This window comes from Ursus arctos, unplaced genomic scaffold (genome assembly GCF_023065955.2).
Source record: "Ursus arctos isolate Adak ecotype North America unplaced genomic scaffold, UrsArc2.0 scaffold_24, whole genome shotgun sequence".
In the NCBI taxonomy this organism is placed as follows: Eukaryota; Metazoa; Chordata; class Mammalia; order Carnivora; family Ursidae; genus Ursus; species Ursus arctos.
In genome coordinates this window covers 43,667,093-43,681,816 of record NW_026622919.1, presented here as the reverse complement: position 1 = coordinate 43,681,816, position 14,724 = coordinate 43,667,093, and the positions used below count along the sequence as shown (strand labels likewise).

At 39.1% G+C, this 14,724-nt stretch overlaps 1 protein-coding gene across 4 annotated transcripts in view; it reads left to right on the top strand.

Annotated features, from left to right (window-relative positions):
• Positions 1-14,724, top strand: part of SMYD4 (SET and MYND domain containing 4) — a 73,668-nt gene that overhangs the window by 12,907 nt on the left and 46,037 nt on the right. For all 4 annotated transcript variants that reach the window (XM_026517846.4, XM_048223304.2, XM_026517847.4 and 1 more), the window contains exons 3-4: positions 8,223-8,367; positions 13,657-13,746. In XM_026517846.4, the coding sequence (XP_026373631.1) occupies positions 8,223-8,367; positions 13,657-13,746 (235 nt within the window). The remainder of the gene's footprint in view (positions 1-8,222; positions 8,368-13,656; positions 13,747-14,724) is intronic.

The following is a 14,724-nucleotide window of genomic DNA, read 5'->3' as shown; positions in this document are numbered from 1 at the left end:
CTACTTCAACCACAAGAAATGGTTTTCTCCCTGAGATTCTGTTACCAGAAGTAGAAGGAAGGAGCATTTGAAAGCATGGAAGTCTAGTATAGGTGTCGCTTTGCTGCCTGTTAGGCCAAGTTCCCACACATACACTCATTCTTTTTCAGAATGTCTTGGCTATTCTCTGTACATTTTCCCTTTGTAACTTTTGTTGGCTTGTCAAGTTCCATAAAAAATGTTGGGTTTTTGATGGGGATTCTGTTGAATTTATAGATACATTTAGGCAGACTCGACATCTTGACAATATTAAATTTCCTCATCCAAGTAAAGGGTCTGTCATTTGCCATTTGTTTAGAACTTCTTTTATATCCTTAAGTAAAGTTTTATTGTTTTCCTTGTATAAGTCTTGCACATTCCCTCTTAGGTTTATTCTTACTTATTGTAAGTTTTTGTTATTATTATGAATAAGACTTTTTCTCCCCCAATTATATTCTAGAACTGATGATTGGTGGTATAAATAAAATACAGGAATGTTTTTCTCATCTTACAATTGGCCACCTAACCGTATTTTCACATTATTTTATTGTTCTTTTGCCAGTTCACTTGGAATTTTTAGGTAAATAGCTATATCTGCAAATAGTAATCTTCTTTTCTAATATTTTTACCCCTTACTTTATCTTGTGATTATCATAGCATTAGTTAGATCTCCAGTGCAATATTGAATAGTAACAGCCATTTAGGACGTTTACCATAGGTTTATAGTACATACCCTTTTTCGGTTTAAGGAAAGTTGCCTACATTCTATCATAAATAAGTATTGAATTTTATCAGGTACTTTTTCTTTTATATATTTCGGTATAACAGTCATTTTCTTTTTCTCCTTTAACCTGTTACTATAGGATTTACATTTGTAGATTTACTGAAGTTGAACTGTTTTGAAGATAAACTCTATTATCCATCATTCTTTTAATACATGGCTTGATTCAATTTTCTGTCTTTTTTTTTTTTTTTAAGATTTTATTTATTTATTCAACAGAGATAGAGACAGCCAGCGAGAGAGGGAACACAAGCAGGGGGAGTGGGAGAGGAAGAAGCAGGCTCCCAGCGGAGGAGCCCGATGCGGGGCTCGATCCCATAACGCCGGGATCACGCCCTGAGCCGAAGGCAGACGCTTAACCGCTGTGCCACCCAGGCGCCCCTTGATTCAATTTTCTAATATTATTTTTTAATTTTATATCTGTGTTCATTAATTATATTAGTTTACATGTTCTTTTGTGTGTGTGTGTGTTTTTGCTCTGTCAACTCTTAGTATTTGGGTTATGGTGGCTTTGTAGCATGAATTGAAGAGCTTCCCATTTTTTCTATGCTCTGAAATAGTTCTTATAATGTAGGGATCATTTGATTCTTAAAGGCTAGTGGAAAAATCCTGTAAAAATATGTAGACTAGGTGCCTTATTAAATGGAAATATTTTTGGGACGCCTGGATGGCTCAGTTGGTTAAGTGGCTGCCTTCGGGTCAGATCATGATCTCACGGTCCTGGGATCGAGTCCCGCCTAGGGCTCCCTGCTCAGTGGGGAGCCTGCGTCTCCCTCTGCCTGCCACTCCTCCCCCTGCTTGTGCTTGCTCACCTTCTTGCTCTGACAAATAAATAAAATCTTTTTTAAAAAAATTAAATAAATGGAAATATTTTCCATTTTTAGTTGAATTTTTTATCAGAATAATATACACATAGTGCAAGAAGTCAAATAGTACTTCAGCTCTTATAAAGAAAAACAGCCACCCTTTGTCTCATTCTTCCCCGTTCCTATTCCCCAGAGGATGCTGCTTTAACTGTCTTCTGGTATTTAATTTCATATTACTAAACAGTATGCTAATACTGCTATTCTTTGGATTTTTAGCTTTAGATGTCAAATTTTGCTCTCTTAACTCCAAATTATGTGTATATACTTTGTTTTTGCCTCATCCTCATAACTATATTATAGTTTATAATGTAATATAATCAGTAGAATATACTGGTTAAACAAATAGCCATGTAAGTACTACTCCTATGAACCACGAAGTAGGCTTCGAATTACATTTCACTTCTTGTACAACTCTTGTTTTCCCTGAAGTTAATAATTACCTCCATTTTAATTTTTTCCTTGTATCTCTCACTGCTTCGTCCCCAAACTGCTTTACTTAGAACAAGTTAGCTCTGTAGACTTGTTTGTAAAACTATTCAGTCATAATCTAGTGACCAAAACATTTAAACTTCTAATCTCTATATGCATGCCCATTAAGTAAAAGTGTGAATTGGGCCTTTAAAGTTTAAAGCCAGGCATATCCTTTTCTTTCTTGCTGATTTACAGTCTTTGAGGAATGTTTTCCCAAAATAGGTAGCTTTTATCAGTATCGAAGTCCTTTTGAGGCAGGTGACCCTCCCCCACAATTAATAATATCTCACAGTGTCCTGGGAAATCCTAAACAGACTCATTCTCCACACTGTTTGTTTTGATTTTGTACTGATTCAACTGGCATACCTTGTGGTACCAGAAAGCAAGGAAGCACTCAAAAGTTTAATGGATTTATATAAAAAAAGAACATAAGAGCCAAACTGAAGAGGTTCCGTTCCCACTGGCCAAATTTAGGACAAATGGAGCATCAAAATGTATTATAATAATAGTTTCTAACATTGAATTATTTTACTCAAAGACATAAATAAGCAAAAGAAAGGAGGAAGCATTTGTCTTTACAGAAGAATGCCAATTAATAAATTTAGAAATAATGATAGAACTAGAAAATCACCATTTTTTTTTAAAGATTTTATTTATTTATTTGACAGAGATAGAGACAGCCAGCGAGAGAGGGAACACAAGCAGGGGGAGTGGGAGAGGAAGAAGCAGGCTCATAGCGGAGGAGCCTGATGTGGGGCTCGATCCCACAACGCCGGGATCACGCCCTGAGCCGAAGGCAGACGCTTAACCGCTGTGCCACCCAGGCGCCCCAGAAAATCACCATTTTTTAACCCAGGATAATAACTGATTGTGGCAATGGGCATCAGTGGATGTTCAAACCATTAGAAGAAACACTGTTGGAACAAGTTATTTACATGGTCTCAAAGTACAGCCCGTAAATTACTTATTAAGTGCAAGGGGAAAGGTATCTTTGCATTGGAGAGATCCACAGTCACCACTTCAACCAAGCGACCAAACTTAGCCTCCAGTGGGGACTACTTGACATTATAATGTCTCCTGACTTGAAGCAATACAAGTATACAGATTTAACTATGTACTAATTTCCTTGACAAGAATTGTTTAATCTGATCCTAATCATGAGGAAGCAATGAGACAAAACCAGAGTGTGGAATATTTCCTGGCCTTGAGTCTTCAAAAAAGTCAGTCATGAAAAACAAATTATCAGACTATCTCAAGAGACTGAAGAGAAATAACAACTAAATGTAGTACATTAAAACTTTGATCCTTGGGGCGCCTGGGTGGCTCAGTCATTTCAACGACATGGACTCTTGATTTCAGCTCAGGTCACGATCTCAGGGTCCTAGTGTCACAGGATTACAGGGTTCTTGTCTCACAGACTCAAAGAATGAATCTCATGGACACAAAAGGTTGAAGTGAAGTGAAAGTTTGTTTGTTTGTTTTAGGATTTTATTTATTTATTTGACAGAGACAGCCAGCGAGAGAGGGAGCACAAGCAGGGGGAGTGGGAGAGGAAGAAGCAGGCTTCCAGTGGAGGAGCCTGATGTGGGGCTTGATCCCAGGACACCGGGATCACGCCCTGAGTCGAAGGCAGACGCTTAACAACTGAGCCACCCAGGCGCCCCGAAGTGAAAGTTTATTAAGCGAAGGTGAGAACCGAAAGGAAAGAAGAGGCTCTCTAGAGTTGAGAGGGGTCCCGGATGGGCTGCCACTGAGGGCTTTTAGCGGCAGCCTTTTATTGAGAACTGACTGGGAAGCTTGTGCCTTGAGATTCTTGTGCCGGTCTTGGTTTGAGCAAGGACTATTGGTAATACCCTCAGTGACTTAATTCTTGGAAGTTTGGCGATTTTCTATGATTGCACAGTAGCCACCAACATCGGAGGCCAGGTGATGTGTTTCTTGATCTCTCGTTCAGGCTGGCTCAGCGCTTCTGCCTGCCAGGAATAGTTTCAGAGCCCAGCCAGGGGCCCCCTCCCCCTCCCTGCCTATACCTTAACCCCTTCCTTATTCACTAGGATTGAGCCCCACCTCGGGCTCTGCGCTCAGCACAGAGTCTGCTTGTCCCTCTCCCTCTGCTCTTCCCCCCACTTGCTCTATCTCTAAAATAAATAAATAAAAACAAAACAAAACAAAACTTTGATCCTGGATCAGGGCGGGGCAAAAGGAAGAACATAAAAGATATCTTAGGAATAATTGGGAAGTTTTAAATTTAAATATTTGAATTAGTGTTAATTTTTTTAGGTGTGATAATGATAGTGTGTGATATGAAGGTATAAAACGTTCTTATTCTTAGCAGAGGCCTACTGAAATGCTTAGAGGTGAACTTTCATGATGATTGTACTTACATTCAAATGGTTCAGGAAAAAGCATGTATATATGGTTGTATGGGAGTTAATAAGCTATTGTTTCTCAGCTCCAGTCTCAATCCTCTGTACTCTCTGCTGAGGCTGGAACTTGATGCTTTGCCAGTTGACTCCATGAGAGGTTTTCCCTCTGTAGGAGTCTAGAGAGAAAAGGCAAGACTGGAAGAAGAAGAAGAAACTTGGTTCTTTCTGTCTGCTCCCTAATTAGAATGCACATGAAAAGAATGAATTGGACCTTTACCTTATACCACATACAAAAGCTAATTCAGAATAGCCCAAGGACCTAAACTTCAGCGCTAAAACTATAAAACTTTTAGAAGAAAACCTAAGGCAAAAGCTTATGACATCGGCTGGCAATATTTTCTTGGATATAACACCAAAGACACTGGCAACAAAAGAAATAATAGACAAATCGGGCTTCGTGAAAATTAGAACACTTTGTGCATAAAAAGATAATATCAGCAGAGTAAAAAGGCAGCCTACAGAGGGGCACCTGACTGGCTTAGTCGGTGGAGCATGTGACTCTTGATGTCAGGGTTGTAAGTTCAAGCCCCACAGTAGGCAGAGAGATTACTAAAAAATAAATAAATAAATAAATAAGATTTTTAAAAAAGGCAACCCACAGAATGGGAGAAAATATTGGCAAATCACATATCTGATAAGGGATTAATATTTAGAATATATAGAGAACAACAGCAAGAGAACAAACAACCTGATTTAAAAATGGGCAAAAGGGGTACCTGGGTGGCTCAGTCTGCCTCTAGCTCAGGTCATGATCCCGGGGTCCTGGGATCAAGCCTCATATCGGGCCCCCTGCTCAGCGTGGAGTCTGCTTCTCCCTCTCCCTCTGACCCTCCGCACTGCTTGTGCTCTCACTCACTCTCTCTCTCAAATGAATAAATTTAAAAAACCTTTTAAAAAATGGGCAAAGGACTTGAATAGACATTTCTCCAAAAAGGATATATAAATGGCCAAAAAGCACATGAGAAGGTGCTCTTAACATCACCAATCACTAGGGAAATGCAAATCAAAACTACAATGAGATGGCACCTCACATTCATTAGGATGGCTACTAGGGGAAAAAAAACAGAAAAAGCACGTGTCAGTGAGGATGTGGAGAAACTGGAGTCTTTGTGCATTGCTGGTGAGAATGTAAAAGGTACAGCCACTATGGGGAACAGTATAATTCCTCAAAAAATTAGAGCTAGAGGAGCGCCTGGGTGGCTCAGTTGGTTAATCGTCTGCCTTCAGCTTGGGTCATGATCCCAGGGTCCTGGGATTGAGCCCCACATTGGGCCCCTGCTCAGTGGGGTGTCTGTTTCTCCCTCTCCCTCTCGCCCAGCTGGTTCTCTCTCTCTCTAATAAGTAAATAAAATCTTTAAAAAAATTTAAATCTAGAATTACTATATGATCCAGCAACACCCTTTTGCATTTATACCCCAAAGAATTGAAAACAGAACTTTAACAGATATTTGCACACCGATGTTCATGGCAGTATTTTTCCCAATAGCCAAAAATGGAAGCAACCCAAATGTCCATCCACAGATGAATGGATAAACAAAATTTGGCATATACATAAAATAGATTATAATGCATCCATAAAAGGAGATGAAGTTCTGGTACATGCTACAATATGGATGAGTCTGGGGAATAGTATGCTAAGTGAAATAAGCCAGGCATAAAAGGATAAATATTATATGATTCCGCTTATCTGACGTATCTAGAATAGACAAATTCATAGAGACCGAACATAGAATAGAGGTTACCAGGGGCTAGGAAGGCGGAGGAATGGGGAGTTATCTTTTAATGAGTAAGAGTTTCAGTTTGGGATGGCGACAAAGTTCTGGAAATGGATGGTGGTGGTGATTGTACAATGTTGTGAATGTACTTAATGCCACTGAACTGTGCACCTAAAAATGGCTGAAATGTAAATTTTGCCATGTGTATTTTACTACCATAAAAATTAATTAGAAAAATTGTTTTATCTCACTTCCTCAAATTTTTTATCATACTGTTCCAGAAGAAAATTTGAAATATTAAAAAAAAAAAAGATAGAACATCCATTTGCTTTTCAAAACTTTGAATCAATTACTGAGTTAACTTGGTGCCTAAAGAAAAGAATGAATTATTGCTGCTCAGTTCTTAATTGCCCTAAAGAACAATTACACAACATTGAATTTATCATCATTTTGAATTAAGATAAAGAATATCCATTGTTAGGCAAGAAGAGCTTTGCTGTTATTATTATTCACCACAATCTTTTTGTTTGAACTAGGATCTTTCGGGGTTAACCTAATTAAAAAAAAAAAAAAAAAAACAGGCTCTTTGGTGCACCAGACATGCATGGGGTATGGTCCTCATCATGTTTTGGACTGGAATAAATTTAGAGCAGGCAAGCACACCTTTTGAAGATTTTATTTATTTATTTTAAAGAGAGAGTGCCAGTGGCGGGGGGCGGGGGGGCAGAAGGAGAGAGACAAGCAGACTCTGTGCTGATCCCAGAACCCAACGCAGGGCTTGATCCCAGGGCCCTGAGATCATGACCCGAGCTGAAATCAAGAGTTGGGACTCTTAATCAACTGAGCCACCCAGGTGCCCCAAGCACACCTCTTAAATTGAATAAAATCTTTTCCAATTTTCCTTTTTATGTTATTTGAGACTTTTCTATATTGTATTTAAGTATTAATAAAATGTTTGATATTAACTCATACGTAGTAATGTTTTGTGAAATTTCAATATTTACATACACAGATGCATCGTACTGAATCATAGGTTAAAAGATATTTCTTATTATGGGTCTTTGTAAACACAAATTTGAAAAACACTTTTCTAAACATTCTTCAGTTTTGATTTTGATTTCTTTGACCCAAGGGTTGCTTACGAGAATTCTTAGTTTTCACATCATGAATATTTTACTTTATTGCTTTACAGTCAAAGAGAATCTAGGGTATTCTATACTGTTTCTCCTTGTTGGAAGAAAGGTAGAGCCTCCGTTGCCAGCGTGTGTGTATATTTGTGTGTGTATTAGATCGACCTTGTTAATTTTATTATAATATAGAACATTTGTATACTTGCTTTTTTAGCTTTTCAGATTAATAATTTCAGAATTACTTACAAAATAGTACCAAGAATTACTGTGTGATATCCTTTGTTAAATAACAAAAAGTCAACCAAGTAAATTTTTAAAATCAAATTGGCTTGGTTAATTGATTCATAAATTGAGCAGCATCCTGGGGCGCCTGGGTGGCTCAGTTGGTTAAGCATCTGCCTTCGGCGCAGGTCGTGATCCCAGGGTCCCGGGTGGAGCCCCATACCCGGCTCCTTGCTCAGCGGGGAGCCTGCTTCTCCCTCTGCCTCTACTCATGCTCTCTGTCTGTCTCTCAAATAAATAAATCTTTTTTTAAAATGTTGAGCAGCATCCCATGTAGCAAGTAGAGGGGAGCTCCAAAGGGCTACAGAAAAGGGAAGGTTTCTAAAGGTAGAGAGAGAGTGGAAAAAGGAAATTATTAGCAGAGAATCCATTATTTTAGGCAAGGTCACCCTCCCCCGTTCACATAACATGACACAGACAACCTCATGTGTCCCAGTGTTTTGCAGGTACTCACTCCCATTTCAAGTTCAGTGGTTAGGAGCTTCACTTGAAATAACAAATTTGTGCTCTTTTTTGTTTGTTTCTTCATGAAGACCTGAGGATGAGATGTTTTTGAAAAGTCTCTCTGGAGGTTACCTTGTGGGAAAGGACCCCAGCGCTCCCCCGTTCTACAGAGAAGAGGGAAACAAAAAATTTCAGAAGAAGGATTATACGGGAGCCACAGTGCTGTACTCTAAGGTAAGGTACCCCCAGCTCAGCAGGAGGGGCTGTGTTAGCAATTTCACAGGGCTTATTTCTTCAGAAGATAGAACCATCTTGCTGAATTGTGTAGCCAGTGGTTGCTTTGTTTATAACTTGTGAATTGAACTTGATAAAACTGGCAGAATTCTGGTTATACGGCGAAACAGCAGGTAGTTTGTATTATATGTCCTGGATTCCGTTCAGAAACTTATATTCTCAAATTCCCTCAGATACCTTGTAGTGCTGTAGGCTTATTGGACCCCTGGCCCTGCCTTGCCCGTGTCTGTCAGCTGTCACTGAACTGCGTGCCACTTTTATCTGATGACTGATGGGGCTGTTGGCTTCATAGTCCCAATCGAGCACCTCGATTTTTGGTTAGCCACAGTGTTAGTTTACAACCAGTATGACTTAGATTAAGTCTGAAAGGAAAATAAGCTCAATTGCCACAGCCTGTTTGAACTGCATTTTAAAGGTTGTCAACAGATACAGAAATACCTAGGAGATATTGTGGGTGTGGTTCCAGACTACTGCAGTAAAGCGTGTCAAGTGAATTTTTTGGTTTCCCAGTGTGTATAAGAATTGCTTACATCATACCATTGTCTGTTAAATGTGCAATAGCATGATGTCTAAAAAAAAATGTATACCTACCTTAATTTAAAAATACTTTATTGCTAAAAACAATACCACAATCTGAGCTTTCAGCAAGTCATCATCACTCATCCCAGCTCACCATAACAAATATAATAATGATGACAGTTTGAAATATTGCAGGAATTAACGAAATGTGACACAGAGATGCAGTGTAAGCAAATGCTGTTACACGGTGTCGATAGACTTGCTCCGTGCAGGATTGCCACAAACCTTTAGTTTGTAAACAAAACAAAACAAAACATACCTGCGAAGCACATTAAAACGAGGTGTGCCTGTATTTAAAATTAAACATCATGAACTAGATTTTGATGAGAAAAAGTGGCTTTTACCACTCTGCTGCTCTTATTGTCCTGCTTCCATGGTAGAAACTGAAACAAGACCCCAGAGAGACTTCCTTCCATAACATTTAAGAGATAAATATGGGCCTAAAGCAAGAATGAACCAATCCCTTGCACCAGGTCTGTGATCTTGTATATTAAAAGAATGAGTGTGAATTTGAAGAGCGTATCCCTACTCTGCATCTTTAACAGGGCTAAGCATAATGTTTGGAATTAGTTTTCCAACAACTGTCGGACTTAGAACAGCCTCTGTACGGGTGTCTGGGTGGCTCAGTCGTTAAGCATCTGCCTTCAGCTCAGGTCATGATCCCCGGATCCTGGAATTGAGCCCCACATCGGGCTCCCTGCTTGGTGGGAAGCCTGCTTCTCTCTCTCCCCCTCCCCTTGCTTGTGTTCCCTCTCTTGCTGTCTCTGTCTGTCAAATAAATAAAATCTTAAAAAAAAAAAAAAAAAGAACAGCCTCTGTAAGGGATAAAAGCCCTGCTTTGTAATGTTATAACGTATTTAGTGGAATACTCTGAGCATTAGTGAATGCTGAAGACTTAAGATTCACTAGATGTAATGATATACTAATAAATGACTTAATAGTTCTTTTTCAGAGCTAATCTCTTCAACCTTATGCATGTATATCAGAAATGTGATCCCATTGGAAGCTGTTCAAGGAAAACAAGTAAAAAGTGAAATCAGACAAAAAATTAAGGTTTGCTCTGGATGTGGAGGGAGATGAGCCTTCCTATTTCATGAAGCTAGTATTTTGGTGATTATGGTACTTTGCAATTTTCTACAAAGCAGCTGTTTTCTTTCTTTTTTAAAATAATATTTGTTGTTTTTATCTGATTATAAAAGTACTATATTTTGTAATTTACTTGGAAAATAGAGAGAAGCATAAGGAGTAAAAAAATCACATAATCAATGATAGGCACTGTTAACATTTTTGCTTATATCCATCCAGACACTTTTTCCTCCGAAAATATGTTTTTCTTTTACAAAATTGGGATAATGCTGCACTTACTGTTTTGTAATCTGCTTTTTTCCCTCAACAATTTATTGTGACCATTTTCTCGTGTTATTAAATTTTCCACTAGCACATGATTTTTTACAGCTAGCTTAGTGTTCATTACAGAGAACTATACTTGATTAACATCGCCTAATGTTGGCAAATTGCTTGGTATTGTAAAGCTACAAAGGAGCGTCTTTCTATGTAAATATTTCTACATATCTGATTGTTTTCTTAGGATAAATTCCTAGAAGAGCAATTGCTGGGTCATTTGAATGTATTTCTTCAAGGCCTTTGGTACTTGATGCTGAGTTGTTGTCTAAGAAAGAACTAGTTAACAACCCTCCTAGTAAAGTATGGGAACGTCCATTTCTCTATATCCTTAGCAATACTAGTTATTAAGATTTTGTTATTACTTTATCTATTTATTTATGTTTAAAGATTTTATTTATTTGGGAGAGAGAGTGAGTGCACAAGCAGTGGGCGAAGGCAGAGGGAAAGGGAGAAGCTGACTTCCCGCTGAGCAGGGAGCCCGATGCAGGGCTCAATCCCAGGACCCTGGGATCACAGCCTGAGCTGAAGGCAGACGTTTAACTGACTGAGCCACCCAGGTGCCCCTCTATTTATTTTTGAATAGGAAATATGTTTACATTGTTTGAATTCAAAAGGTACAAGAGTATATATACAATATAGTCTATTTCTTCTGTCCCCTCGCCACCTCTTTACCCAACACCAGAAGCTAGCACTGTTGAATGTATCTTTCCAAGGGCACCTGGGTGGCTCAGTCATTTAAGCCTCTGACTCTCGATTTCAGCTCAGGTCATGATCTCAGGGTCCTGATGTTTCAGGGTCTTAAGATCAAGCCCCACCTCGGGCTCCTTTCTCAGTGCTAAGCAAGGAGTCTGCTGCAGTCTCTCCCTCTGCACCTCCTCCGGCTCACATGCTCCCTCTCTAAAGTAAATAAGTAAATCTTTTTTTTTTTTTTTTGGTATCTTTCCAGAGATACTTTCGCATATATAAATGAATACAAATACTCTCGTTCCTGCACACCCAACACTTTTTATGTAAATAACATTCTATATATACTGTTCAGCTCCTTGCTTTTTTCACTTAATAGTATCTTGAAGATCATCCTACGTCAGTACATTAAGAGCTTCCTTATTCTTTTCTTATAGCTACATGATATTCCATAAAACGGACGTATAGTTTATGTAATCAGTGTCTTATAGATCTATGTGTAATTGATCTAAGTTGTTTCCTATCTTTTGCTGTTCCAGACAACCCTGTGTTGAGAAACTTTGCATATGTTATTTTGCACATATCTTTAGGGTAAAGGCTTCTATCGGTAGGATAAATTCTAGAAGAATTGCTGATGTGATGGAGAGATAAATGATATGGATATATATGAAATACACATACATATTGCTAACTTGCCCTTCATAATCATGAAGCCAACTTACACTCCCACTAGCAACATATGAGAATGCCCGTTTTCCCACTCCTTGGCAACTCAGTGTGCTATCAGTTTTATTTATCTTTGCCAGTCTGATAGGTAAAAAATAGTATCTCAGTAGACTTGGGATTTTTTTTTTTCAATTTATCAGATAAAAACTTTTTTTATTGTGATAAAATATACACTACATAAAATGTTCCGTTTTAACCATTTTTAAGTATATAGTGCAGTGGCATTAAGTACATTCTCAGTGTTGTGCAACCATCATCATTTTATATTTCCAGAACATTCTCATCAACCCAAACTCTATGCCCATTAAACAAACAGTAACTCTCCACAGCCCCTCCCCCCTCACCTCAGACAACCTCTGTTCTACTTTCTGTCTCTAGGGTACTGCCAATTTCAGGTGCCTCATGCAAGTGAAATCGTACGATATTTGTTCTTTTGTTTCTGGCTTATTTCCCTCAGCATAATGTTTTCAAGATCCAGTAGAGTTTTCATTTGCATTTTGCTGATTACAAATGAAGTTGAGCATTTTTTCATATGTTTACGAGCCATTTGTATTTCCCGTTAGAACTATCTGTTCCTGTTATTTGCTTATTTTCCTATTAAACTATTGGTCATCTTATTGAGCTGTAGGAACTAATCATAAAGTAAAGAAATGAGCCCTTTGCCTGTGATATGAGTCGCAGATATTTTTTCCAGTTCAAGTTTGCCTTTTGATACTGCTTTTATTGGTTTTTGCTGTAAAGAAATGTTTTATATAGTCAAATTTATTTACCTCTTATGACTTCTGGGTTTTGTGTCATAGTTAGAAAGGGATTCCTCACTCCAACATTACTTTAGATTATTCCTATAGATTCTTCTAGTGCTCTGAGAGTTTCATTTTTTATATTAAGATTTTGATCCATTTGGAATTTATCATAATGAAAGGTTTATCATAAATAGAGAGCCAACTTTATCTTCAGTGGCTACCTACTTGTCACAATACTTTTATTGAATAATCCCTATCTTTTCTTCAGTGATTTGAGATGCTGCCTTTATGATAATTATTCATCCCTGCCAATTTGGTGGTAGAAAAAAAGGAAACTTTGTGTACTTTCGTTTTCATATATTTTACAATCCACAAATGAATTAGCTATTTGTTTTCTAAGAAATAAGTATCATTAGCGTTTCTTCTGTGAATATCCATTTGTGCCACTCACCCTTTGTTATGTGCAGGATTGTGCTTGCAAAGTTTCCTCCGTTTTCATTTACCTTCAGTATTGTTTGTGGCTGAAGCTGTGTCTGATGCTGCTGTCTTCAGAGTGCTTGGACTATTTATCTCCTCACTTAATCTTCCCAGCTTTGCTCTAAGGTGGTTAAAAGTGAAGCTGAAGCACAAAGAGATCCACTACCGTTACCAATTTCAGGCCATCTTTCGTAGTATAGCCCTTATTATCTGAAAAAAAAGTGTACTTTTTTAAAAGATTTTATTTATTTATTTGTCAGAGAGAGAGAGCGCGTGCTCACGCGCGCACACACACACTTTGCACAAGCCAGGGAGCGGCAGGCAGAGGGAGAAGCAGACTCCCTGCTGAGCAGGATGCGGGGCTCCATCCCAGAACCCTGGGATCATGACCTGAGCTTAAGGAGACTCTTAACATGAGCCTCAAGATGGAGCCACCCAGGCGTCCCCCACAAAAGAGCTTTAAAAACGCTAGTTTTCAGGCACCTGGCTGGCTCAGTAGGTGGAGCATGTGACTCTTGATCTTGGGTCATGAGTTCCAGCCCCATGTTGGGGGTAGAAATTATTTTTTAAAATGCCAGTTTTCATTTATGTTTTTAACTGGTTGATTGTTTTGCAGGGAATATCGCATGCAAAGCCTCACACTGCAGACATTTCACTGTGTTATGCCAATCGGTCTGCGGCCCTCTTCTACCTGGATGAGTATGAAGTGAGTATCGGGGTGCCTGGTGTGATGGGAGAGGATCTGTAGGGGGTTCACTGGAAGACTAGACCTTCAGCTCCGCGCCTACCTTAGAGCACTAAAACTGGGCCCTGCTTCAGCTGGTTGAGTTGGAAGAAAATTGGTATCCTCCCAAATTTGTTCTTTCCGCTGCTTCATTTTACCTATCACAGGTGATCATGTGGGTCATATTGGTTGACAGGAGTCATGGCACACGGCACGGGGCCATGGACTATATCCAGTGGGTCAGCAGTTCTCAGTGTCAAGATCAGCTATGAGATATGTTGCTAATAATACTTTAGGTTCCAAGTGTTTGCAAACTATTTACTTGTTTGTTTGTTTCTTAATAAGTGGAGCATGTTCAAGATTATCCCTGCAGTAATATGACTCACCTTCAATGCGAATTTTGAATGGGCAAGTAAAAGTTGCACGGAAGTGCCTGTGTATGTCTGTGAGGGAGTGGGCTTGATATGAGTGGCTTTGTTCTCATTCTCCAATTGAGGGCTAAAGCCAAGCTCTCAAATGTCATTTTGGTACATCCATTTTGGAATTCCACAGAAATTTTAAAATATGCCCTAGAATTAAGAACTAGTTGAATAATCACAGGTTCACACTTATTGCCCTTGGAACTGAAAGAGACGAACAAGGGGGACGCCTGGGTGGCTCAGTCGGTTGAGCGTCTGACTCTTGATTTCAGCTCAGATCATGATCTCAGGATCCTGAGATTGAGCCCCACATTGGGCTCTGCGCTGGGGCGTGGAGCCTGCTTAAGATTCTCTCTCTCCCACTTCCTTTGCCCCTCCCCCCTGCCCTCCCCCTCTCTCTCTCTCTAAAAATAAAATAAAAGAGGCGAGCAAGAATTTAACTCTAGGTCCTAAGCAAGAAAGTCCTAGACAATTGAGGACAACAATTGGAAGAACTTGTGAAATATTTAACCCTTTATAACCTCCCTGTATTGGTTATTTC